This window comes from Plectrocnemia conspersa, unplaced genomic scaffold (assembly GCF_051122295.1).
Source record: "Plectrocnemia conspersa isolate PC_06_02 unplaced genomic scaffold, ASM5112229v1 ptg000004l, whole genome shotgun sequence".
NCBI classification, from domain to species: Eukaryota; Metazoa; Arthropoda; class Insecta; order Trichoptera; family Polycentropodidae; genus Plectrocnemia; species Plectrocnemia conspersa.
The window spans coordinates 1,071,431-1,097,421 of NW_028277168.1; the positions used below are offsets into that span (position 1 = coordinate 1,071,431).

Here is a 25,991-nt window from a genome sequence, read left to right on the forward strand (position 1 = left end):
AAATTTTGAGTTTTAACTCTTTGAGCGGTATCGCCGTACATGTACGGCGGTCGATCTTTCACTGTTTTGAGGTACACTAGATAGTTCTTTGAAATATTAAAAAACGTGAAAAATGTACATTTGTTTATTAAGTTCAAGGGACAGATCTATGTGCTTTACGATACCTTTAACTGTCGCAACGATCATGGATAGTCCTGACAAGATAAAAAAAAACAAGATGTACAAAACATATTTTTTACTTTGTTGGAGCAAAAAATCTTTTATGGAACAATTTTTTTAATATAAATAAAAAAAATATTATTTAATATTAATATTTTTAATGGTCGTAAAAAAGTGATATATTATTTTAAGCGTTCCTATGCTCATCACGTTTACCGTTTGTCCAAAAGAGTCGCTCTCATTTCACGCTTCGCTAGAAGTGAAAAAAATGTTGACTACCACTGTGAAAACCTGGGAAAATTGTCATCGTCCGTACACGGCCGCCATTCGAAACGGAGCGTAAGTTTTGGCCGTCAGTCAGTGCCGCGACGGCGGCAGATGCGCGCTACAATAACACATTATGTAAAGTGAAAAAAATATAAAAACACATTGAAAACGCGCAGCGAATATAAACAACAGTGAAACATGTTATGACAATACCGCAGCGCGATGTAAATCTCTGTTTAAAAACTGCTCGTAAATAAAGTGCTTATGGCCAAAATTTGAATTTGAAACTAAATTTACAAAAGTGAAAAAATATAACAACAGTGATAATAAAACGGGATTCGTTTCATACAGAAAAATATATTGTACGATTAGTGAGATGTATATTTGCTCGATATTATCATCATCACTCCTTTCTATATAATTGCATACATTTATAAAAAAATATTGTGAAACTTAGAAATGAGCTACGAATTAGATAAATGGTTAGAAAGTTTTTTTTGTTTAATATTGACAATAAAATGTTATTATCAATGACTAGTCATTTGTACACGGTACATATTGTTTAAATGTAAATGTGTTATTATTTCGATTTACATCTGAAACTTAAGTGACTTCTGTCTGATATTTTACATACGAATGTGTATTATTATTTTTAATTATGTAAATTTCAATAGTACATTTATAATATATCCATGATTTTATTCTACTAAATGTGACTCAGTAACTTTTACTTTTGTTCGACCAATTAATATATTTCAGCCATGAAACTTTAAACATAACTAAAAAAAATATTATTGAAATAAATTTTGAATACATTTAAAATTCATAAAAAATATTAATCACTGAAACTTAGCTGCCCTTAAATAAAATATTTGCTACTAAAATAGAATAGATATTAAGTCACTAGTGATTTTGTATTATTTTTTTTATATGTGATTTCACATAATTTTATTAGAAATGGCAATTCATTAAAAATGGAAAACGAATATTGACATACTATTATTACATCATTTTAAATTACAGAAATTCGCTTAATTAATAGTATGATAATTTATGTATAAAATTGAAAATTCAAATAAGTAAAAGTGTCAGATATTTTTCTTAGTACTATAAAATAAATTAGCGAGATTTTCCTTATTTTATTCAAAAATATTTTGAAACAATAACAAATGAATGTATTAGAATGTTTGGAAAAAATAAAACAGTTTTGATTAATCGTTTTCTACAAATCTGTGAATAATTAAGCGTTTAAAAACGATACATAGTCTCATTACTTTCAGATCAAATTTAACTTATATATTAATACATGTTATTGTATAGTCAGTTATGTTTCATTTAGGCACGGATGATCTTAAATAATTAAAATGGAGATTTTTTATTTAAAAAATCTCCAGCATCATTTAATGTTTCGTTTCCAACGGAAATCATATGCGTGAATATATTAAATTAGCGTCAAATTTTCAGTGACGTTTTTCATTCTCGCTTCGTTCATTATATTCGACCGTGACTTCCATGCTAATAAATGTATTGTACATTTAAATTGTACAAAAAAACAATCGTTCAGCGTAAATCATGGCAATTTCATTAATTTCGGCGCCTGAGCGAAAAACTCCCAAGACCGGAACGGAATCTAAGACTTTTGTAATAACGAGAGCACTTTCTCGCTTTATTTTTACATTTTTAATTGGACAATCTTATATTTTTACAACACGTTTACATTTCTTGGTATTTCGAAACGAATCTTCGAGCTATAACATATTTGAACGAGCGCAAACAGTGTTTTAGCGATAAGATAATTCATGGTCAATTTTCATAAAGTTAACGCTTTAAAAAACGTTATGAATTATATTATCATATCGGATGATTTTCTAGGAAATAGTATAAATTATGATCTTTAAACAAGATTATATTGCTTATAATTAAATATAAATATAATAATAAAATGCGGGGAACTCCAAAGAAGAATGAAAATGAAGAAGCTATAGAAAATAATGTAAGTATTAATTTATATATAATATATATAACATTAAACATGAGGATTATTATTGCATACTCATAGTTTAAAATCATTCATGTGCTTTCCAGTTATATTAAATAAAATAATGAAAAAAATCAATAATTCTGAAATTCCAGACACGATAGAAATTGGAAAACTTCGTGGGTTCATGTGAGTTTCGAACTTTCAAAACTTATTAGGCATGATTTATACTATTGTGTTACAATACTGGTTTCATAATTGTATTCTTCGAATCACTAAGAGTAATATAGAATCTTATATTACGGTTACACTGTAAATATTGACCGAATTTTTACGTATATTTAAGGAAACTCAATAAACAACGCGTGATCTTATAATAACTTGACCTTGACGGTAACGGTGACTAATCCCATGCGTTAGTTAGCCCTTAATCTTAAACTCTTATCTTAATTGCAAATCTGAAACTGTGCCATTAACTTATTTTTATTAAGTATAAAAATCACGGCGAATTCATTTTTTACTAATTTTGCAATCATATTTATAAAAAAAATATCAAACGGTACTCTCAGCTCATCAGCATCATATGCCAAAGGTTATTAAATGAATATCAATACAATTTATTCATAAATTTCATTATAATCACAGAATAATTAAGTATATTGATTGAAAAAATAGGCTTAGAGTTACTGTTACGAAAGACAATAATTCACATTGACTTGTTCTGAATAATAAAATAAATAGGAAATATAAATGTGCTATATTAGAATTTAAAGCAATCTTGTTCCAAAATGAAGTATAATGCTTGGCTAGAAAACCGCGTTTTTTAAAGTTAAAATTAGAAAATAGTATATATAAAATATCGATAATCAACTATTCAAGTACATAAAATGTCTGTTTTTTCGCAGTGTGTCAATTTAACGTGAGCTTCACCGGTAGCGATCTCAGGTCTAAGCTCTCGTATATTTTCAAGCCTATTTATTTATTACCTGTTCAGTAACAGAGTTAAAAAACAATTATCTCTGAATAATAATTATTTTATTATTTCGGAAAGAAAATAGTTTAATAATTTAATAAAAAATTCAACATTTAAATTATTAAATTTTTAACTCCCGAGTTTAATGTAAGCGATCAAATCAAATAAATTTCAATGAATCTTTTTTTTCTCTGTTAAAAACGCAAAAAAAAAAACAGCTTCAATCATTTTTCAAAATTACCGTTATTGGTATTTAAATTATTTTTTTATTAAAATTTTTAAGTAGTAGCCTGTTTTACGCAAATATTCGGGAGTAATGCATCTGCAAGCTCTATAAAGCTTTTTAAATACAGAAATTGGATTTCATGCAGTTAACCGTTGAAGGACACGATAACTGGCCTTGTCTCAAAATAGCTTTTATTTAAAGTCTGTTAAAAAAAATGTGTGTGAAATCGAAATACGTTTTTTTAATTGCTATTTTTTGGGAATAATAAAAATAAACCCATAATTAAGATTCGCAGAAAAGTGTTTATATATTTTGACATAAAACCAAAGTTTCTCAGAACTTGTATAAATTTAACAGCTATTTTAAAACCTAACTTTTATATACCAAAATTAACTAATAATATATGAAACATATTTTAATTATATATACATAGTTTTTTAGTCTCATAAAAACTCGAACTTATTTAGTGTGACTATCTAAGAAACATATAAATTTATTAGGCATTTATTTGTCATAAATAAATCTAGATATGTTGACACTTTTTCAATTATGCGAAATATAACTGTTAAATTTTAAATTTAATTATGTTTCAAAATAATTTTATCATAATTAAAAGCTATACTAGATTTACTATATCACTTTTTTTAAATATTGCTGCTTCTTTGTCTTTTAAGTGTCGTCTCGGTCGACACTCACCGTGACTACGCATAATGCGTGTCGTAAGTCAGAAGCAAAGTGATTTAAATTCCTCATGGAAATGATTCAAATCGTCATATTTTGAGCTTATAAGCTTTTTGATTATCGATCGCCTGGCCAATGCAATAAATCAGGGCGGAAATATATTATTTGTTATTGTTTCTATATCTAGTATTATTTAAAAAAACATAATAAAACTTTTATTTTCATATCTATCTGATACGCGAATATTTTAAAGAATTTTTGTTGATATTTAAATAAAATCATTATTAACCAACAGTAAATTTATAAAATAAATACCAAAATTTAAATGTGTTAAATACGATCCAAGTATATAATTTACTATGTATATTAAAATTTACAATATATAAATGCCATATGCTACTGGGGGCAGATTTTTTTATTTCTTAAAAAAAATATTAATAAAAATCCGTTAATATTTAAATAATAATAGCGCACTTTCATAAATTGAGTCTGATGCATAGACTCGAACTTATTCAAATATTTTCATTTAAAATAAACAAGTAGTTGCTATATTTTAAAATGAGTTTTGTAAGAATATCTAAGCGTCATTTAAACCCGATTTCTTGCAAACCTTTTTATATGATTAATGCAAGCGGCTTTGACAAATAGTGAACGGGTTTATTTTGACCAATTAGGCCATAAGTGATTGATTAGAGAACAATAATTAAATGATATTATAATAATAATAATTTCATATAAGGCTATAACATACGGATTATCACAGATTTTTATAATCTTATGGATATTAAAACAGTTACACATGAGAGGTTATGTTATGCATTCCTATAATAAAATATCGAGAGCTATTAATTTAAATTTGTTTTTATTAATATTAAGCTGAAGAACTATTATTTTGAAATTAACTACAATTTGATTGTCAATAAAATATATCAAAGAGCAAAATATAATACATAAAATTACATTCATACTCATCCGACTTGTTATAGATACTAAAAATACAGATTAATCTGCAAATGTCTAAATATCTTAAATTTGCGTTTATGACAGTTGGTTAGTCCTTCCCATGAGATCATCACATGAAACATTTAGATATTAGTTATTTTGAAAAGCAATATATTATTTAGTTATTTTGAAAAGCAATATATACATGACCGTGGAACTAAATCGCGTGGAAGAGAATGGTAGTTGGTTAATTTATTTGTCTATATAAACGATTATTAATTGTTTTTTTATATACAAAAGCTGTCTAAAGATCGACAAAACTTCTTTATACTTAAATATATACTGTAACACTTATTTCAATTTTCGCTACATCAAATTATTACACAAAACATTACGGCCGTTTTAATTACAGCTATTAAATCATCACATAACGGACAAGCCTCAGATTATTTGGCGCTGACGATCGCCAAAATTAAATATCACCTATTTTTAGCGATTTAATATTAGATTTACATATGTATACTATTACATTTTTACACCTGTTGCTCTCTCTCTCCAGCTGAGTTCCACCACAAGATGTCCATTTTGGCAGCAACGTTCATCGGCATTGAACCATAAATTAATACCGTTCCGAACGGTATCTACTCGGATGCGATCGCTCCCCCGCAATTTATATGGTACGGCAAAAAAAATCGGTGACTGTAATCAGCGTAACTAGAGCTATCTAGTTCCGTGTGCATTTTTTTAACGTCCACTCTAAGTCCGCATACGCAAAATGCTAGCAATGACACTAAATGAACAATATATGTAACTGTTTGCTCAATTAGAAAGTTTTTTATATAAAATTATGAAATATGACCACAGCGAAATAAAATTATATATTCAACCACATATATTACTACTTAAAACAGTATAAATCAATAGCACTAAACTACATATATTGTATATGTGTGATTCTAGCAATTTTAATATTAAAAGCAGATATAGAATTTTTCATTAAGGGAAATTAAATTATATAATAACAAATTTCTACTATATTTTTTTTTCCATCGACATTCTTTAAAGTAGTAAAAGCTAATCGACTTACTAATCGAATACAGTTTGCTTATAACCAAAAAAAATTTTAATTCATGAGAAAAAATACATATGTATATAAAGTTATATAATTTCATTTTTCCTCCTAACGTATCAAATCATCTCGGACAAATATTTACTTTGGCCGCGAATAACTGTAAAGATACTATCGCTGTATCTTTAGCAAAAAAATCATAAAGAGGTTAATGTCTGAAATTGCATATAAACCAGGGACGGAATTTCAGTTTTTCCAGGAGGGGGGGGGCAAAATTTAGCCATTCAGTGGTCGTTTTTTTAATATTTTCAGTTCATTAAAATTCATTGTATTTCATTAAATGACATGTATTTTTCTGGCCAAATTCAAGGAAGGGCAAATGCCTCTATCTGCCCCCCTCTTCCTCAAAATAACATTCTGAAACAGATTTTTTATATATAATTCTCGTGCTCGCATATATCCATCACTAAACAGAAAGCAAACTAAATGTAAAGAACAAACTGCCCCTCTCAAAATCGATCATCTGACTAGTTAATTACCAAAAATATTCCAAATCGTTAGAAATGCACTAAAATATTTCGCCAAGAATGGCGACAAATGCTCAATGGTTTGTCCGCAACTCAAACATTCATTAAAATGTCAAAGTGGATACTTTACGCGACCATTTCGATAAACTAAACAGTAATTACCACAAAATAAATCAAAATCATTCTAATCTGGTTATTTAAAAACATTATAAAAACAATAAACCAATAAACTGCAAATAACATAAAATACATTAAAAAAATTTATAGTTAATGATTAAGTTAATGAGTTTATTTTGCCCTCAAAAAAATAAAAAGGAGAATAAGTAAATAAAATAAATAATTATGCAGGTTAATAGCTGGCCATGCAAGCGCGGATTTGTCCGACGGATCTGTCCGTCGCGGAAGTCTGGCGGACAAATCCGATCGTGTGTGGTGAGAAAAGACACAGATTTGTATGTCCCCTGTCGGACCTCGTCGGACCCGCGCCCAATGGTTTCCAGTATTTTTTGGCAAAATATTAGTATTTCATTAAATGGTATGTTTTTTTCTGGTCAAATTCAAGTTTAAAATCCACGTCAAAAGCCAAAAATCGGCCGTCGCTGTGGAAACGCTTAATTTTCTAGCGTTTATATTAAGGCTTTTTATAGCAATATTACCACTAATAATTAGCGAGAATCGAATTATCCCTTCTCAGAAGTCAAAAATCTACGTCAAAAGCAATAAAATCATGTCAGCGCCGTTGCAGTAGAAACGCTCGGTTTTCTAGCGTTAATAGTAAGACGTTCTATGAAAATAATACTACTTACAATAAGTGAGAATCGAATGAAGAAATATTAAACCAAATTTTGACCAATGGGGGGACGCAAAAAACAATTATCACTTCTCGGAAGTCAAAAATCCACGTCAAAGGCAATAAAATCGTGCCGTCGCCGTCATAGTGGGTACGCTCGGTAATCTAGCGTTCATACTATGACTCTTATAAAAATATTACAAATTAAATGAGGAACATGTAGACCGAATTTTGCCTAATAGGAGAGCACAAAAAACAATTATCCCTTCTCAGAAGTCAAAAATTCACGTCAAAAGCAATAAAATCGTGTCGGTACCGTCGCAGTGGAAATGCTCGTTACCGAGCGTTCCCATTAATTAAATTTATGTATGTATATTTTTATATTTATACATGTATTTTTAATTAAATAATGGTTGTGAAAAGTATTTGAGATTACCTTAACTTTTAACAAAACAAATATTATATATGTATATGCTAATAATAAATAAGAATTTATATATTAATACCAATGGTTATTATATTATATTTTATTTAAATTCACCAGTAAATATTTTAATATGGAATAACCTAGATATTTATAGAGAAAGCTTTAATGGATACTTTTATTGTGTTTCAAAGCATAAATAACTTGTATAACTGTCGCACAGTTAACCATTTTAACGTGTAGCAATATATTGCGAAACATGCTATATTTACTAGTAATTTTATATCGTTACAATATAGCTTAAATCTTATTTATAGATTTTATTTATACGCATAATATTGATGATCTCTTCCAAATCAAACTTTACTTGCCCCAAAATAAACTAACATACAATACAGAATAATTCAAAAACATAGCAATGTGCGTAATGAACCAGCCTTGTGTTATTTTTCCCTAAAAATAGAAATATGCCAACTTTGCGTTAGTCTCATCTGAAATGTCAACAACCAGGGCTACCAAACATTCAGAGGCATAGCAAATTTTTTTTTTAATACTAGTACTAGAAGAACAACAACCATAAATATAGCAGGCCAAAAGTCTCTTAGCTAATAAAAAACTAAATTACTATTTAAAATTAAATAATTTTTGTTATTGATTCTTTACAAGATATTCCATATTGCATGGAGATTTTCTATATTAAAAAATCTGGTGGTGTGAGATCAAATAAATGAGCTGATTATACGGATAATTTTCTTGATTCTAAAATTAGCCTTACAAACTCTTTTAATCTTTTCTAATCCAATGGACAATTGCGTTATCTTGCTGCCACCACATTATACAATATACATATTACATATAATATGTATTATCTACACTCCCTGCTTTTTTATTGACGCAAATTAAAGACAATAACTGGTTTTGAATAATAACACATTTGACGTAAATGACGCATGTACAGTGAAGATCTGACGCTCAAAGTAAAATTAAATAAGCTTTACACGTTTTACTACCATAATTTTAAATTCGTATATTTTTTAATCTTCTATTTGTATAATCTGATCTAAAAAATAAAATACTTAAACTTAAAATGACTTTTGGCCCTTGACATTTTTATGCACAGATAATGCAAAACATATATTGTCCATAATCTATCTTTTCTTAAATTCCTATACGTGCGAAGCAAAGTGGAATAGGTAACTTGACAAAATAAACAATCTTGTAGCAAATAAAAACTTGCTTCTATTTCTAAGATGGCATTCACAATAAAATAAATATGCTTTTTTCAATACTATTTATTTTGACAAAAACATTTAGATTTTTTATATGTTTTAATAACATATATTTTTTGCTGAATGCTATTCAAAGATTTCTAAATCATTATACAAATGAAATTTCCTATAATAACAGTCAAAACTTTTGCAAACCCTGCAGTTACTTAAAAACAGCTAGTAAACTATACAAGATGAACAAAAAGTCAATCTACGTATATATTTTAATTTTTAATTTATCTACAAATAATATTATAATGATGTTGTTAATATTAATATTTTGTATATGTAAGATATCCAAAGCGAATGAATCAGAATTTAGTCTACCCTTATTTTTATCGCAAGTACTTGGTAAAATATAAAATATTTGCAATTTGAATTAGTCACGTGAGCATTATACAAGCACGCGTGCTAATTAAATATTTGGGTGGGTTAGGACTACTTCAAAATAGACATAAACAAAAAGCAGTCAGTCAACAAATAAAATAATTAGCCAGTAACAGCGTTGCCAAATCTCCAGCTGCTTGAATTATTAACGTTACGCAAACAAGTATATAAATACATACTTCGTAATTATAAGCCGCTTTAAATTGTATTTAAATATTATTTTTATATAAGCTAATTACTAATGAAATTTATGGAAAAAATATATATACGATATTTTTTTGGTACTTGAAAATTAGCACAGAGCAACGCACAAAAACAACCATTTCTTTATACGTCCATATGCATCCATTATCTGTTCAAACGCAAACCTAACCTAAATGAACAAAATAGTTTTAATGATTTTATTTAAGTTAGGCTAGGGTTTGAACAGCTCAAAAACGCAGTAGACACGCGTGCTTTATTTTTTAATTCCCAAATTTTTACCGACGTTTCTCCCGGTTTAAATTTGTGAATATCTAGCAACCCTATCAACAACACTTTTGGTTATAACGTGACGTTCGTCAACCATGGCCGGCAATGTCACTTTAGCTCTTTGTTGCACGCTTCCGCCGGCAACACGTGAACATTCACTCACCTGCAAAGGTGTGCTCGTCCAGCGGTTCTCAAACAAATTAACATAATTCAATTAGATTGAACGACGTTTCTATCAAATTACAAAGCGCTCGAAAAGTTCAAAAATAAAATAAGACAACATCAAAGTAAAAATGTAATAAAATACAATTAGTTGCATAATACCATAAAAAATAGTAGACATCTATTATTAAATTATATGACATGTATAAATTAATATTATTTTAATACAACCATGAAGTAATTATATTAGTGTTTTTAATAACTATATTTTCATCGACTCCCCAGTCGACCCGTGACATTGCCATATCGACCACATTGGGAACCCATTGTTTAAAACAATAAATTAAATTGCTTATATACTTTACGACCATATATCAAGAAAAAGTTAAAAACTTTCATATGTATAGATGTTATGACACATAAGCTTAAACTCTTAATTGTTTGTAATGGTTTCGGATCTTCCTCGAAGAGAGATCATTTCTCAGACTAACTGACCCTAACTTAATATTTTTAGCATTGCAAATTAATTTAAATTAGCACCATTATGTTTAGAGAAGTAAAAACAAAAAATAACAACATAAGAAAGCGACTGAAGTGAGTGCCATATTTTATTTTTTTTAAATAATATTTAATTTCCAGGATCACCACTCATATTCTTCACATTCCAACCACTACGAGAATAAGGCCTTCGCCTCCAGCAACGAGATGGGTCTAAACGAAAATTGCGCAGTGGTCAAAGTGGTTGACGAGACTCCTTCATCTCCTGGCGATCCGTCGACCAGACTGACTAACGGCGACGGAGTAGCCAAACTGGAGACACCAGCGTGCGGACGGACAGACGATTATCCAATATCCGGCCTGCCTCTGGCCGATTCGCTCATGGCGTACAAAATTGAGCACTTCGGATCGAAAGCCCCCCTTGTGGGCAAAAAGTGGAATGGAGAGTTATGCCGACGAGCTTCTGCCACCGTTGAAATTGTGTAACTATCTTATCAATAATTACAAAACAAATAAATTGGATGACCGGAGCCAAAAGAATATCTAAATTCTGGTTGTTCTAAGAATGTATTACTAACCTCGCGTGATAATCATACCGATTAATTTGTACAATAATTTTTTTTAAAAGTATTGTCATAACCTACCTTAATATTTTTTTCATAAAACAGTACTAATAGCACTACTCGCACAAACGTTGCGTCGCGGATGTCCGTCGTTTAAAAAATCTATCTCTATCATACAATCGCGTAACCAATTGGTATTGAAATTATAATGCGCTACTTCTCACGTGCGATGATCCCTATTTTTATACGTCTATAGTACTCATTATATTGTTTTCAGGAGTGACTCAAATGCGTCGCCACAAGATATTATCCTTTGTCCGGACACAGAAAATGTATTTCTGTCCAGGGTCTCAAAACGACAATCAAGAGGGATTCAAGTTTGGCCAACGCCTCCTTATAGGTATTGTTATTTATTTTGAAACGCATTGTCATTGTGTTTCGAAAATAATTTTGTTGTCTTTTTTAGATTAAAAGTACTGCCAAAAAGGTCGGAAAACGAGCCGTTCAAATTCAATGTGAATCTCCTGAGACGATGGATCTTTTGTCAAATTGGACTGAGTTCTTTGCTGGTGATGTGGGTCATCGCGGGAGCCACTGCTTTTAGATATACAGAAGGTAGGAATTATTTTATTTATATTAATACAAATATTATATATGATGGGATTTAACTGAATCTTTCTAAAAAAATATAAAAATTTATTTTATGAATATCTCGAAAAATTTACTTCGCCATCTTGTTTCAAAATGGCATCTATTCAATAAATTTAAAAATCATAACTTTGTTTAACAAAATTCTAAATGAAATGTTAAAGAGGTTATTATGATTAAAACAATTAAATTTAAAAAATAACATGTTTTGTAATTTAAATGGGATTTAACGGTTTTTGGGGACCTTCGCTGTCTTAATGAGATCGGCTTTGAACTTTTTTTTAAATAGACCATATAAATATCTTGGCTAAGTTCGTTAGCCAGGCTCATCTAGCAACTTGTTTAGAAATTGCAGCTAATAAAAAAAATATTTCGAGTAATTAGAAAAAAATATTGTATACAGATCAGAAATTTAAATATAATTAAAATTTAAAAAAAGTTTTTTAATTGCCATGTAGGTACATGGCATTAAATAAAAAAAATGTTTTTTTTAATACATACATGTATTTTTATGTATATGGGATATAGCGATTTTTGTGAACGCGATAATTACGTAATTTTGTGTCTTTTAAAATTTGTTATTATAAACATTTAGATTCAAAATGGCAGTCATTCAATAAATTAAAAATCATATCTCTGTTCAAAAATCCATAAAAAGACAGAATATCAAAAATGTTTTATTATAGAAATTTAATCAAATTAGGAATAAAACTTTTTTATCTTGTTTTATAATATTTTTGCGGCCAAAATAATTACCATAAATTAAATCGATATTTTTTTACCTTTATGAATATTTCGGTATGTTTTAGTCAGAGTAACCCGCTATTTTATTTTAAAGTGGCGACTATTAAAAAATAAAGAAATTTTTATCTTGAGTTATGAGAAAAACGTATTGCTTATAAATATAAAATTAAAATAAAATTAGTTTTATGCATGTTTTTATTTTCTGGGATATATCGATTTTTGTAACCGCGATAATTACGTAGTTTTGATTAAATGTCTTTTAAAATATTCATAATAATTTCACTTGAAAAAAAATGGATATGTTTATTAGTCAAGTTAATCCACCATATTTGTTTAGAATGGCAGCCATTTAATAAATTTTAAAAACAGTTTTATCTGCTAAGAAATATGAATTAAAGTAAGGATAGTAAAAAATTTTTTAATAGAAATTATATGAAAGCAAAAATAAAACTTTTTTATCGTATATATTCATGGGACATGAATATATTAAATTGGGTAAAATTTACTATAAAAAAATATTTTTTAATTATTACGTACATGTGTATATGAGATATAGATATTTTCATCTCCGCGATAACTCCATAGTTTTGATCGGGTGTTCTATATACTTTTCTTAAAAAAATCCTTTATAAAAATCAACTTAATTCGCAATTTTTGTTGAAAATTGCGGCCATTCAATAAAGTTTTTTTGTCAAAAACGACACCGTCGTGATGCCGCAGCTATCGTATATACCAGATAGTGTATACGTATACACCCTCTTTGACTTTTACCGTTCCCGCAGATAAAGAGGACCTTGAAATGACCACTTTGTGGTCATAGAGAAGATAAAAGCAGAATCGCTCTGAGCTGAAGTCTATGGCAAATAGTACATTCCACAACTGTTTTGTGGATTGAAAGTGCATTTATTATGGGGATTATAATATTTTTTTAGAGTTTCTCAATATATGTCGTGCTATAAATTAATATATAAATTCAATATTTTTATATAATGCAAGCATTCATTAAATTTTTATTGAAAACTTCCTCTTTATAATGAATAATAAATATTTAGTTTTGCCCTGTCGTTGGTCATAACGAGTCAATTTGCGATCGACGCCTTTCCAAGAACATCCCCTCGAAAAACTTTATTTATTTTACACAAATGTTTTTGTAACGTTGAATATTTTATAGCAGCGTCATTATGCGACGCACACGAAGCACGAGATACGATCAGCCATCAAATAATAGAAGTGTTTCCACTGAAGATATTAAATAATTAAGCCGTGGAGAGACAACTGCCGTTATGACGATGAGATTCAGCGTCATCCTAATCCGAAGGTCGTTCTTTTAAAAGGGGGAAAATATTAAGCAACTATTATGTCTCGGGTCATTGGATATTGTATGTTGAAATATAGGTACACTATTAAATTATTCAAAGAAAATGTGCACACTCTATATCGATTTTATATTATATAAAACCTGTGTTTATATTTATTTTAACTTAAATTATTATAATTAAATATGGTAATATATTTATTATAGCGTGTAAGTGGTCAATTAAAATAAACCTCTAACACCATATGATATACTATAGCAATATAAAAATAAATAAGAAGTAATCAATACCAAGCGTACAAATATACATACATATAGTATGTTAAGGTATTTGGTACAATTTTTACAAATTTTTGGAGCATATGAATTAATCATTAAGCTTTGAGGCAAAAATTTAATTCCAGCAGAAAAAGTTACATGTCACACTTAGCTCTAAAAAAAATGTGAGCTACTACAACAAAATTTTGCAAATGTTAGCAAAAAATAATTACAAAAGTAGACACTATTTTTAAAAAGTAATATTTATTTTTTACTTTCAAAATACAGTCATAAAATATAATTAAAAATAAGGCTTTAAATTTAAGCAAAATGTGTTCAATAAAAATACAACTTAAAATGAATATATTGTCAAAGCAAATTTTGTTGTTTTTGACGATAAATTCCGTACAAAATTTTCAAGATTAAAAACCATTTATAATAAATAGATCTTAAAATTTAAACAGATTATGTCCAAACAAGTGTCAGCAAGTGAGCGTTGGTCAGAACAGTGAAATCCCATTAGCACAACAGAACGGTCGCTCTGAATCGCTTTCTTCGAGAATATAAATGAAGCATATCTAAACCCAATTTTGACCAATAGGAGAGCGCATAAAACAATTATCCCTTCTCAGAAGTCAAAAATCCACGTCAAAAGCAATAAAATCGTGCCGTCGCCATCGCAGTGGGAACGTTCGTTACCGAGCGTTCCCACTGCGACGGCGCCGACACGATTTTATTGCTTTTGACGTGAATTTTAGCCTTCTGAGAAGTGATAATTGTTTTTGCGCCCTCCTATTGACCAAAATTTAGTTTGAATATATTTTGACCGTGCTTGTATATCAGAAGTCATAGCTATCTTATTTTAAAATAGCGTTATATCAAAGTGCAGACTAACTATGGAGCAATATGCGAGATGCGACATCTGTCTGTATTTATTTTCCCCTGAGAGATAAGTTGCCTTAGTTTGTATTTTGGACATTCCCTAATGAAGTTTTTGAACTTTCATTAGATCAAGTTGGGTTTGGGTAATTCGTGTTTTACTATCAGTTAAATTATATTTTCGCTAGTATACGTATATATCTACTGCCGAAAATTTATTTGAGCTTGCCCGAAAAATACACATTCACTATACCATTTATACATCGCATAAAAATATATAATGATAAGTATGTAATTGTATGTATTACTACGTATCTAAATGTTGATATCATATAATTTTACTAGCACATGCCAGATTAATTATATTTTTACTGATAAAAATATACACCTACCAGTGAAAATGTATTCCGATATGATTTCAATGAAATAACATAATACAATATTTAAAAAAATATTTTCGCAAAAGATTCGAGACTTTTTTATTAGAGTTTATTAAAGGGATAACCCAAGAACTTTTTGTTTAGCATAAAGAATGTCATTTCAGCTTTTTCCAATGGGGGGGGGGGGCAAAAGTTGGTTTATCAGTAATATTTTTTTTAATATTTCAATTTCATAATTTTTTAATATTAAATGACATACATTTTTTTGAGGGGGCAAATGCCCCCACCTGCCCCCCCCCCCTCCATATGTCATCCTTGGATTCTGTCAAAGCTTTACAGACGAGATTAATGCAAATAACATATCATATATAAAAATTAACCATTTTTTTCTTTTTATCACGTGCGAAAAACACTTCTTGCCTGTTGCGGCAAAAGGTCTATCGCCAGAATCAGAATTGTAACAATGAAAACAAAAACTTAAAATCGATTAAGTGTCCAACATAACATGCGTGTGACCCTTTCAAATACCACAACGCAATTTAATGTTCTTATTCAAGATAAACAACATCATTTACACATTAAATGTGACAAAAAATTAAATGTGACAAACCCTGAATTGAAGAGTTAATAGCTCTATACGATTCGGTATTTTGATTAAATTTACTTTATGTACAGAATTGATGTGAAACATTGAAACCTGTGAATCTGACAATAAACGAAATATTTTTCACAGGACCTTGGGAAGAGAAGGTCACCAGGGAGTTGGTCACAAAACAAAAAGACCTAGTCACTGGACTCGCCACGGAGTTGAAGCAGGTAAAATTAACTTTTATTTAATATATATATTTTACAATTTTACACGGTTTGTTTGTGATTATAGCAGTTAACTGAATTGTTATTGAAACACTGCCACCTGTGCCATTTATTAACTGACAAGTTTGCTCTTAGAAAATTTTTTTATCTGATCGGCCGTGAAAACCTTTTCAATCTTCGATTTTCTGACTTTTGTCTGTGTCACGCGAAACGGAACCGCGCCCTAGACTATCCCTGTTGTAACTATGATAGTGATAAAGGTTTTATTTTTGGATGGCGATCAAATCACGTCCGATTGTCGTTGATCAAAATTAAAGGTCAAAGGAAAAACTTTAAACTGTGTGCAGTATTATCAAACTCGGTTTAATAAAAAGTTATATATTATAAAAGTTTTAAAATTGAGCTTCACATTTTTAATATTTTTATATAATTTTAAATGTCACCTTGAACACATTACAAGCGATTTATAACAGATTTACTTATCATATCCTTTATTTTTTAGAGCTTGTAAAAGTAACGATTTCATTTAACACTTCTGACCTTCGTCACAGTGCTAATTCATTTTCATGATAAATTTCGTGAGTAATGTGATATTCAATTTTCAAGTGTGCATATTTAATAGATTTCCTAATAATCGCACTTAATCTTTGTCTACGTATACTTAAATAAATAATATGCAATCTTATTCAGATATATATTATAGATAACCTAAACAATATTAACGCGTTCCATTTCTAAAAAATCTAACATTAACATTTTCTAGATTATTAATTCCGGAGCAAAAAACTAGAGCTGGAGTATAGCTGGACATTATGTAATGTCTCCGAATATATTGTCTTTAGACGAAAAATATCCTTATTGTTTGTTTTAAATACTTTTTAATCTTAGTAGCTAAAAAATATTTAAATCTTTGTTTTGAAATTATTGGGAAAATAATCTAGAAAATGTAGCAATATGACACTTTGCAATAATAATAATAAAAAAACACCTCCATAGTAACTCCAAGACTTTTCTGTAAAAACGTGAATCAAAAAATCTTGGGTGAGACGAAATATTGTAAATTAAATTACCAAAATATTTGCGAGAAGCTTTCGTTGCTAAATATATTTTTTTTTGGCAGGATAACAAAGTACAATGTATAAACAAAACAATGAATGTGATAAACACAAATTATCATGGAAAAGTAAACAAATAAATATAGTGGCACATCGTATTTTCAATGACACATTCGTGCTTAGAAAATTAGAATATGGATCGATAACTCAGATGTATGACTCTGATTGATTTGTTTTCTTTGGATTTTCTATGGAACAAAGTTTTCTTCATCTGCGTAAAACAAACATTGTGTATCTAAACGAACGTTCAAAAACGGTTGCATAAAACTTGCAAAAAACCGTGGACCTTACTTAAACAAAGATAAGGGTCAGTGCATACCCATGCCAAACATGTACTATTTTCTTGGATTAAAAATTATATTATATGACGCAATTATGCAGCTAAACATAAAATTAAGATCTGTATTAGACAATAACAAAAAACCTAGTTTCGTTGCGACTAATTTTTTTATTACAAATCTGACGATCATGACTTGACAGGTTTCCTCAATGGCTATTATACAAATAATAATTATACCAGTTAGCAAAAATAAAATCATGGTGCATAACTAAATAGATCAGCACTATCTCACATACGTTTTTAGCGCTTTATACTCATTGCCAAAGACAACAGAAACTGGATAGCTCAAAGGAGCGTTATCGAGCACTGAGGTTCTAGTCATGACGGTGAAGAATAAGGGAAGCGATCGCAACTCTCTAGAGCACTTTATCGCTCGCAGCTGAAAATCGCGCGCATAGACGAATTTACGACACCAATCTAATTAAAGCTTCTACAATAAATCCTACGATTTTCATAAATCATATTGCTACTCACAATTTTATATTTACACGTTTACGCTTTACATTTATAAATCACTTAGACGTCATTTAAACGTATACATATTTATAATAACTGAATTAGAGTAAACGTTTATTTGGCATTGATAGCATTTTCTCGTACTTTACTTCGAAACAATCGCTTATTGATTTGAAGCATTGCGTCAAAGTTCATTTTCCGGAACACTAGGGCCGTCGTTTCTTCGTTCACCTTCGATTTTCCTTGACCAAGTGAAATGGTGCGCAATTGATGAACTTCTAAAATTACTAACATCACACAATCAAAGGTCAGATAACATAAGGTGGAAACGCTCAAAAATATGACTATAAAATTCATGCTTCGATTTCGCCAATTTTCTATTGGGCTCGTCCAAAATCAAAGAACTAAAGAGAAGAAAAATATTGTTTGAAACTTAAAGTTTTCTACGAGTAATGTAGATAGTTCGATTCGTTCGTAATTTCAAGTCTAATCACGCAAACGTTCGAGTGTGGATTATGGAATAACCCGCTAGGGTAATTCAGCATGTAAATAACAATAATTTACTATTTAATTTTAGCGGAAATAAACATTGAAATGTAGGATAAACATATAATACTTACTCGCACGCCATATGCGATTCAATAATAATTGAATACTGTAAATAACATTAGTATTAAGTGGCACGGTTTATTTTGCCTTACTTAAATAATGACTTTATAAATAAAAAAATATTTTTCAGTTATGTACCTGATTTTTAGATTAAAATTTATTTTAAATCTGGCCATGATGCCTTAATGACATGATAAAATAATATCATATACGTATTTGAATATACATAAATACACAAACATATTATGTTTAATAATGTTAATATAAAAATGATTGCATACACTTAAAATATGTACTAGCTCTTCGTAGCAATCACTGAAAACATTATTGTGTCTGACAAGCTCGCTGCATAGCCGGATGGCTCGAATTAGGGGAGCGTTTTCAAGCGCTGACGTCCTAATCGCAACGGTTAATAATAAGGGACACAATCGCGACTCATTGTGGCACTCTACAGCTAAAAAATCACAAGCAATCGGTAGATTACCGACACCACTCTTTAACAACTTTAATAAGTGCATTATTAAGTACACGTTATATCAAGAATACAGTGCATTGTATCCCAATGCTTCTACTAGTAAAAAAAAATTCAACAAACAAATATTCCAATCTAAAATACATATGGGAATATTTGTATTGTAAAAAATATATGGTATTGTGTTAATACACAATACCATATATTTTTTTCAGCTGCTTATAGGTATCGGTAAAAACATTGAATTGTGCAAGCTCGTTGAGAAATTGAATGGCTCAGCGTTTTCGAGCGCTGACATCCTGGCCGCGACGGTCAAGAATATGGGACACGATCACGACTCTCTGGAGCAGTGCTGCCCAAATATTTTTATTTTCAACCCCTTATTTTGTTTAAAAATTTTCGATTTTTTTTATTTAAAATCCATCTCATATTTTTTTCTACAAAAATATTAACGGAGGATAGATGAAAAATGTCATCATGGAAATATTTTTTTCAAAAACCATCTCGGATATTTTTAATGAGAAGAGCGAATTTATGAGAGAGCTAAAAAAAGATCGTCACAGAAAATTCTGTTTAAAAACCATATCGAGGTTTCTGTTTACTGAGAATAAATTGCTAAAAGGGTAATTTAGAAAATTTTGTTCAAATACCATGTCCGATTTTTTTTTTCAATGAATCAAGGAGATGTCTATACCGTGTTAAATACTATCAAATGGCTCCCTCATTCGGAGTAAATGCCGCCCCCATTTAAAGTAATTAGCGCCCTGGGCAAGCGCCGGCTCTGACTTGAACGTCACTCTCAAGTCCTCAACAAAAAATTAAAACACTTTCGCCTATAACTATAAGAGAATTCCATCGGTCAAAAAATTCCGAAAAACCACAGCGCCTCCAGGTTTTATCATAAAGACGAATATAAATAATATAAATGACTTTATCAGCGAATCCGCATTTCTGCGGATTCGCTGATAAAGTCATTTATAAAGAAAAGAAAGAGAAAAGGTCTCAAATTGGCTCCCTGCAGTTCTCCAGAAATAGTGAATTACCATAGCTCACATTCTGCCAACGACCACTTATGTAGCTCGAGAAAAAGCTGACAAGACAGTTAGAGAAACCGAAGTTGCTTAATCTTCTTAAAATAAGTTCATAACTAACTTTGTCGAAAGCCATTATACACTATATCGAGGTGGATTTAAAAATCTATGTACTTTGTCACCGCCTTTTTTCTTTTGAATACAAATAAAGTATTTTTTATAAACTGAAGTAGCTAATTACTCGAGAATTTTAAATAATATGTACGACCTAGCTTGATTTTAATTAATCATCAAGATATTCATCCGTGAGATTAGGAAAATTTAGGTAAACCTAATCTGTAATAATCGGTCGGAATTATCAGTAATAATCAGCCAGTTGTCCGGCTCGTCTATCATGCTGGTTAGTGACTATAAAATGACGTGGACGAAAACCGTGTTGGTGGTCCACTAAAGCCTGACGACAGCGATCATGGATCGTTGCTCAAAATTAAGATTTCTTTATAACTTCATAGCTTTAAAATAGATTACCAACCAGTCTATATTTTGTATGCCATCCTCGATATAATGTCTTAAAGTTTTCGTTATATTACTAAAAAAAAATATTTTTTGTGATTATTTTTCAACGAAGATAAAAGTTTTGTTGCTGGTTCTTGTTTTGAAATAGTCTCAATATATATTCGTGACATGACTTATATACACAGGTGTATTCCTATATCCATATATATAATACTGTTGACTACCTAACTTATGCAGAAAGCAAATGTAATTTTTCAACATTAATCATATTTATGAATTACCCTATTGTGTGGCATTAAATGTCGCCCGTTTAACATCTTCGCGTGTCTACCCAACTTTTTAGCAAACAGAATAAAAAATAGAACCTGTACACACATTTAACATTTTTGTCGCAGTGCAGAGGCGCACTGGGGTATTTTTCGACCCCATTAACTTTCGTGCACCTGAAAGTTTATCATGAAATTGAATTTATTGTTTCAGCGCGTCCTTGACGAAAACTCATCATATAACATCGTAGATAAGTATATGTCTTTGCACGAACAAATATTGGCCGAAAGGAACGATGGCGTTGGACAAGGGTCGGGAGGAACTGTGTGGACATTCCCGGGATGCATACTCTTCGCTGTATCGTTAATAACAACTTTAGGTAAGTTTTTTATATTGTAAAAGTTCGGTCGTATGATTAAGCGTTTTAATTTTTTTATTTATAACAAAAATACATAGAAATAGAAAGATGTATTTTAAATATATTTACATCAAATTTATGATTCGTCGATCTCTCCAATCAATGGGTTTTATGGGAATGTTTGAATTGCAACGATTATTTGTGGAATGTGACCATTTTCAAGTTCAACGTATTGTTGTGATAAACCATTGTATTATCGAGTAATGACATCAGGCTCCCCAAGAAATCTATGACTTTTGTCATGGACCCGAATTCCAATAAATATATTTGTTAATTGTAATTTAATTTATTATTCTTAAGTGCACGTAAGCGGTTCTTCTTAATTCACATCCTTTTTGTATGCTATTATATTACGTTTACTAGACTACATTAGTCATGAAACCACTATCGGTGACTCGAGTCTAAAGTGTTTAGAGCAGTGTCATCCGAGCTTCTTAGAAACCTTGTCTATATACCCAGCTGTTTACAACCTCCAAGTATTTGTGAAAGGACGAAACAGTTGAAATGATCCATCCTTTGGAATGATCTCACCCTATCTCAAAACAAATATTTATTTATCATAAATATTCCGCTGCAACATGACAGGTGTTTACCCATTACGTTACAACGGGGTCTGTAAATCAATAAATGTGCACTAAAAAATCAGTATCTCAAAATTGTGTGTAATGATGGATCGTGCGATCGGGGAAAGAGGAGGAAACAAACGTCTCTATTATTCCGCAATCCATTGCACAATCAAAATTATTTAAGACAAAATGATATCATTGTTTTTATCTAATTCATTTTATTAGACAAGTCTAGCTATGTCTAACGATTCATTTGATCTGTATTGCTGAAGATTAGCAACAGTGTTCACTACCTGCTCGCTCGGAGACATTATTTCGATACTGCATCGGCACGATATATCCCGGTGATTGATTTCAGCATGGCGATGCATATCTAGTGTTATATTGTACCGTTTACAAACCCATTAGTTTTTATGAACTAACGGATTTTAATACTTATAAAAATTTCGCTTCACAGCAAAATAGTCTTAGTCAAAGTTTAAGAACATATTTTTTCTTGTTCTTATTAATATTATTACCAAAAATATATAACTGTTTGATTTTTGTGGTAAGGGGGAGGCAAAATTTTCCCATCGATTAATAATATGATATCATTGTTCCGGAAGTTTTGACATTAGACTATATTGTAAATTGCTAATATTTAGGTTCATGTTGTAAGAGACACATATAGATATACTTGCCAGAGTTAAATAGGTGGAGTTGTAAAAGTAGTGAGTACCTGGTTTCTCGTTGTCAGCTCGTGGCGCTGGTCAGAGTCAAGTGTGAGTCTTGAGTCAAGTGTGTGAGTCAGAGTCATGCTCTTCTAATTGAGTGTTGATGCCAAGTCTTTTATACGTTTCTTCTATATAATATTACAACTCTAATGAAAAGTATGTCTTTCGTGTAATCATTTATATTCAAAACCATTGTGGTCGCTTACCGAATAATTAGCGCCAATGGTTTTCGAGTATTTGTAGACATTGAATCTTTAGTCGCTCTTCAAACTCTTGAGCATAGATGCCAGACATCATGCAATGCGCGGGATAGTCCTGCATGTAAAAAATAACAGATTTTGCCTTTAAAATAATAAAATAATGCTAAAAAAAGAGATGAATGCTGTTGTGAAATGTAGTCCCTTCCTATTATGTATGAATTTCATCTCAAAAATTTTTATTCGAAGAGGACAAATTGCTACGGGAGCTAAAAAAAGGGGCATTTCGGAAATTTTATTTCAAAGGCTATTACAGATTTTTTGTTCGAGTAGTACAAAGGACAATTGTCCTAAAATAAAACGTCTGGTCACTTTAGTTACACGCTAATTGTCGCGGGATGCAATGTTGGGGAATCATCGAGCCGCTCAGGGAGTTTTAGACATGAGCGTTTGCGTAAATCAGCTTATGTTCCATTGTCTACTCAGTATCCAAACGTTCAACGTGTGCGTGAGCTGACCTTTTTTAGCCCCCGCAGCATTCCTAAATTAACAAAACTTTTTGAAATGACATTTTTAACTCTCGCAGCAATTTGTCCACCTCGAATTAGTTTAAAATGAAACCAAATAATTTATTTGACCCGGCTATATAATACATAGTGAAATGGTTTAATTTCAATAACCACAAATACAATATTCTCTCTAACTTATCTTTGCATAGCAAATCAGAATTTTAAGAAATCGTATAAATCACTAACGAAATTAAAATAGGAGTAGATCAAGCTTTACTGTTTAAAGAATATATCTTCCTAAAAAGATTTATGGCAAATATAACGAATATTGAAAAGTAATTCCCATGTGATAAAAGATTTGTTTTCTATTCCACATGCAAATGTAACATCTGAAAGGATGTTTACTCTAATGACGAGTGCTTGGCATAAATATAGAAATAGGCTGATTGTAAAATTGGAAGAGGAGTTAATAATAAAACTGAATTTCGGAATTCCAATTAAAAAAAATTAATGTCAAATAAAAATCAAGTGATAAATATTAAATATTTTTAAGGATTGTAGGGGACCTATTTATATATGTATTTATCTAGGTTTTATTCTGGCCAAAACTTGGCGATACTCTGGCAACACTGGCGTGACGGGTACATGTTCTCCGAGTGACTCTAGCGAGCTCGCGCGCCGGTGCCTGCCTCGCGCAGCGTCCACTTTTATATTCTAAACATGCAACTATTAATAATATTCAATATACTACTGTAGCGGCTCAATCTGTGCCTAATTGTCAAAATCGTTAATTGTGAAAAAAATCACCGTAATTTTTTTAAATCTGGTAACCCTGCTTTTGAGTGTTCCGAAATGATGATTTTTATTTTATTTAGCGAAGCACCTTTCTTCTATGGTTGCTTTCTATTGTGCAATTATATAGGATCTCCTACAAAAATTAATATTAATTAGATACATTAGTACAAATCGGGATAGGAATATAATATATTGTATTTATTTGGCCATCGCTAGTTTTTTATAAAAATAATATTAAAATTAAATGAGTAATTTTATTTTAAGTATTATTTTTATATTTTTTCTGTTTATTATTCTGCAAAAAGCCAATAATCACATTTTTGTATTTAAGCTCATTGGACTGTTTTACTAAAATACTACTGACTATATTGTTAAAAATATTTGCACTGTTAATTTATATAATTATTTGTTTTATTTGTCTGCAGCGATAAGAACAGATTCTAACAATTGTATAACCAAATCTTTACAAACGAATTTCAATCCAATATTTCAGATAGATTAAAATCTGGCTTCAAATATATATTCTTACATATTTCTACAATTTTTATAAATATTGTTCATTTCAGTTTTAATCTCTCACTTGTAAAGCTTCACCCAAATCGGATTACATTATTAATCAATATAACATTTCAGGTTTTGGCGCTCCTGTGCCTAGAACGTCAGAAGGCAGAGGCGTAGCTGTGATTTTCGGCGCGTTAGGCATTCCGTTACATCTACTTCTCGTGTTGAACATAGGAATGGCCATAGCCGTCAGATTACAATCGTATGCTCACAGAAGAAGAAAATCAGATAACGAATCGCAATGTGACGAAATTTCAAGCACTGAAGATAAGATTTTAGAGCCAAGAGAAACGGGAGGCATCTTCAGCATAACCAGACACAAAAGAAGCGGAAGCGAACCGATCGGAAAACAAGCTTTGAACAACATAGCCATACAGACAAACTTCATCGTCGACAATCTAAAAGAAAGTAAATACTTCAACATAAAAGAATCAAACAAAGCGAAGAATCTAAACGAGAAGATCGATTTTATGCATGAAGACGAAGACAAATCCTTCCAGGGCCTTCAAGCAATTCCAAAATGGTTGAAATGGCTGCCTTTCATAAGCATAGTTAGTTATTATAGCTTAGGGTTTTTCCTCTTTGGCTTAGCTAGACATAAGCTGTTCTTAGATAGCTTAATGTTTCCACTAGATTTTACAGTAGCAGGCGGAGTAGCTCATACTGACGGATACATCAGAGTTTTATACGCCGTGTACCTTCAAGGTGCTGTTATATTAGCCGCTACTTCAGTGTCAGTATTGCAAGTAACAGCCACGCAAGGATTGACACATCTCGGTCTGAAATATGGACTAATAACAAATTCGAGATGATTAGCCTACAGATCATATCTTTAAATCGACAATCACGATGAATATCACTACAAATCATTTTTCCATTATCTTAACGATTTATAAATAAAATAATCTACTGTGCCTGTAACAAGAATATTCAAACTAGTTTTAAATACCAAAGAAGAGCCTCAAAGATATTCATCATGACAGTTGAAATACCTTGTGATATTA

At 30.4% G+C, this 25,991-nt stretch overlaps 2 protein-coding genes across 11 annotated transcripts in view; one reads left to right on the forward strand and one right to left on the reverse strand.

Annotated features, from left to right (window-relative positions):
- LOC148235561 (beta-1,4-glucuronyltransferase 1-like) overlaps positions 1-25,146 on the reverse strand; it is a 41,604-nt gene extending 16,458 nt beyond the window's left edge. For 2 of the 3 annotated variants that reach the window (XM_088185242.1, XM_088185240.1), the window contains exons 1-3: positions 25,007-25,146; positions 23,132-24,559; positions 22,931-23,053 (exon numbers count right to left, since the gene is read on the reverse strand). The gene's annotated coding sequence lies outside the window, so the exon portion shown is untranslated. The remainder of the gene's footprint in view (positions 1-22,930; positions 23,054-23,131; positions 24,560-25,006) is intronic. The other variant, XM_088185241.1, reaches the window with a different exon arrangement.
- On the forward strand, positions 494-25,972 carry LOC148235562 (uncharacterized). 8 transcript variants are annotated; one of them, XM_088185235.1, is made up of 8 exons: positions 494-561; positions 2,299-2,419; positions 10,964-11,304; positions 11,663-11,785; positions 11,852-12,000; positions 16,343-16,425; positions 21,442-21,607; positions 25,060-25,972. In XM_088185235.1, exons 2-8 carry the CDS (start codon positions 2,369-2,371, stop codon positions 25,797-25,799), a joined length of 1,653 nt encoding a protein of 550 aa, XP_088041361.1. In that variant the 5' UTR covers positions 494-561; positions 2,299-2,368; the 3' UTR covers positions 25,800-25,972. The 8 variants fall into 8 exon arrangements, with proteins under 8 accessions (XP_088041361.1, XP_088041360.1, XP_088041365.1 ...); XM_088185234.1 differs by having other exon boundaries at positions 512-650; XM_088185239.1 differs by having other exon boundaries at positions 520-788; positions 11,666-11,785.
- The last annotated feature ends 19 nt before the right edge of the window (positions 25,973-25,991 follow it).

What these genes read in the sequence shown, in the direction of transcription:
- LOC148235562 (XM_088185235.1), top strand. Translation starts at nt 2,369, where the DNA reads ATGCGGGGAACTCCAAAGAAGAATGAAAATGAAGAAGCTATAGAAAAT. An exon ending in TGCTTTTAGATATACAGAAG is followed by an intron (nt 12,001 to 16,342) that starts GTAGGAATTATT and finishes TATTTTTCACAG; the next exon opens with GACCTTGGGAAGAGAAGGTC. An exon ending in ATCGTTAATAACAACTTTAG is followed by an intron (nt 21,608 to 25,059) that starts GTAAGTTTTTTA and finishes ATAACATTTCAG; the next exon opens with GTTTTGGCGCTCCTGTGCCT.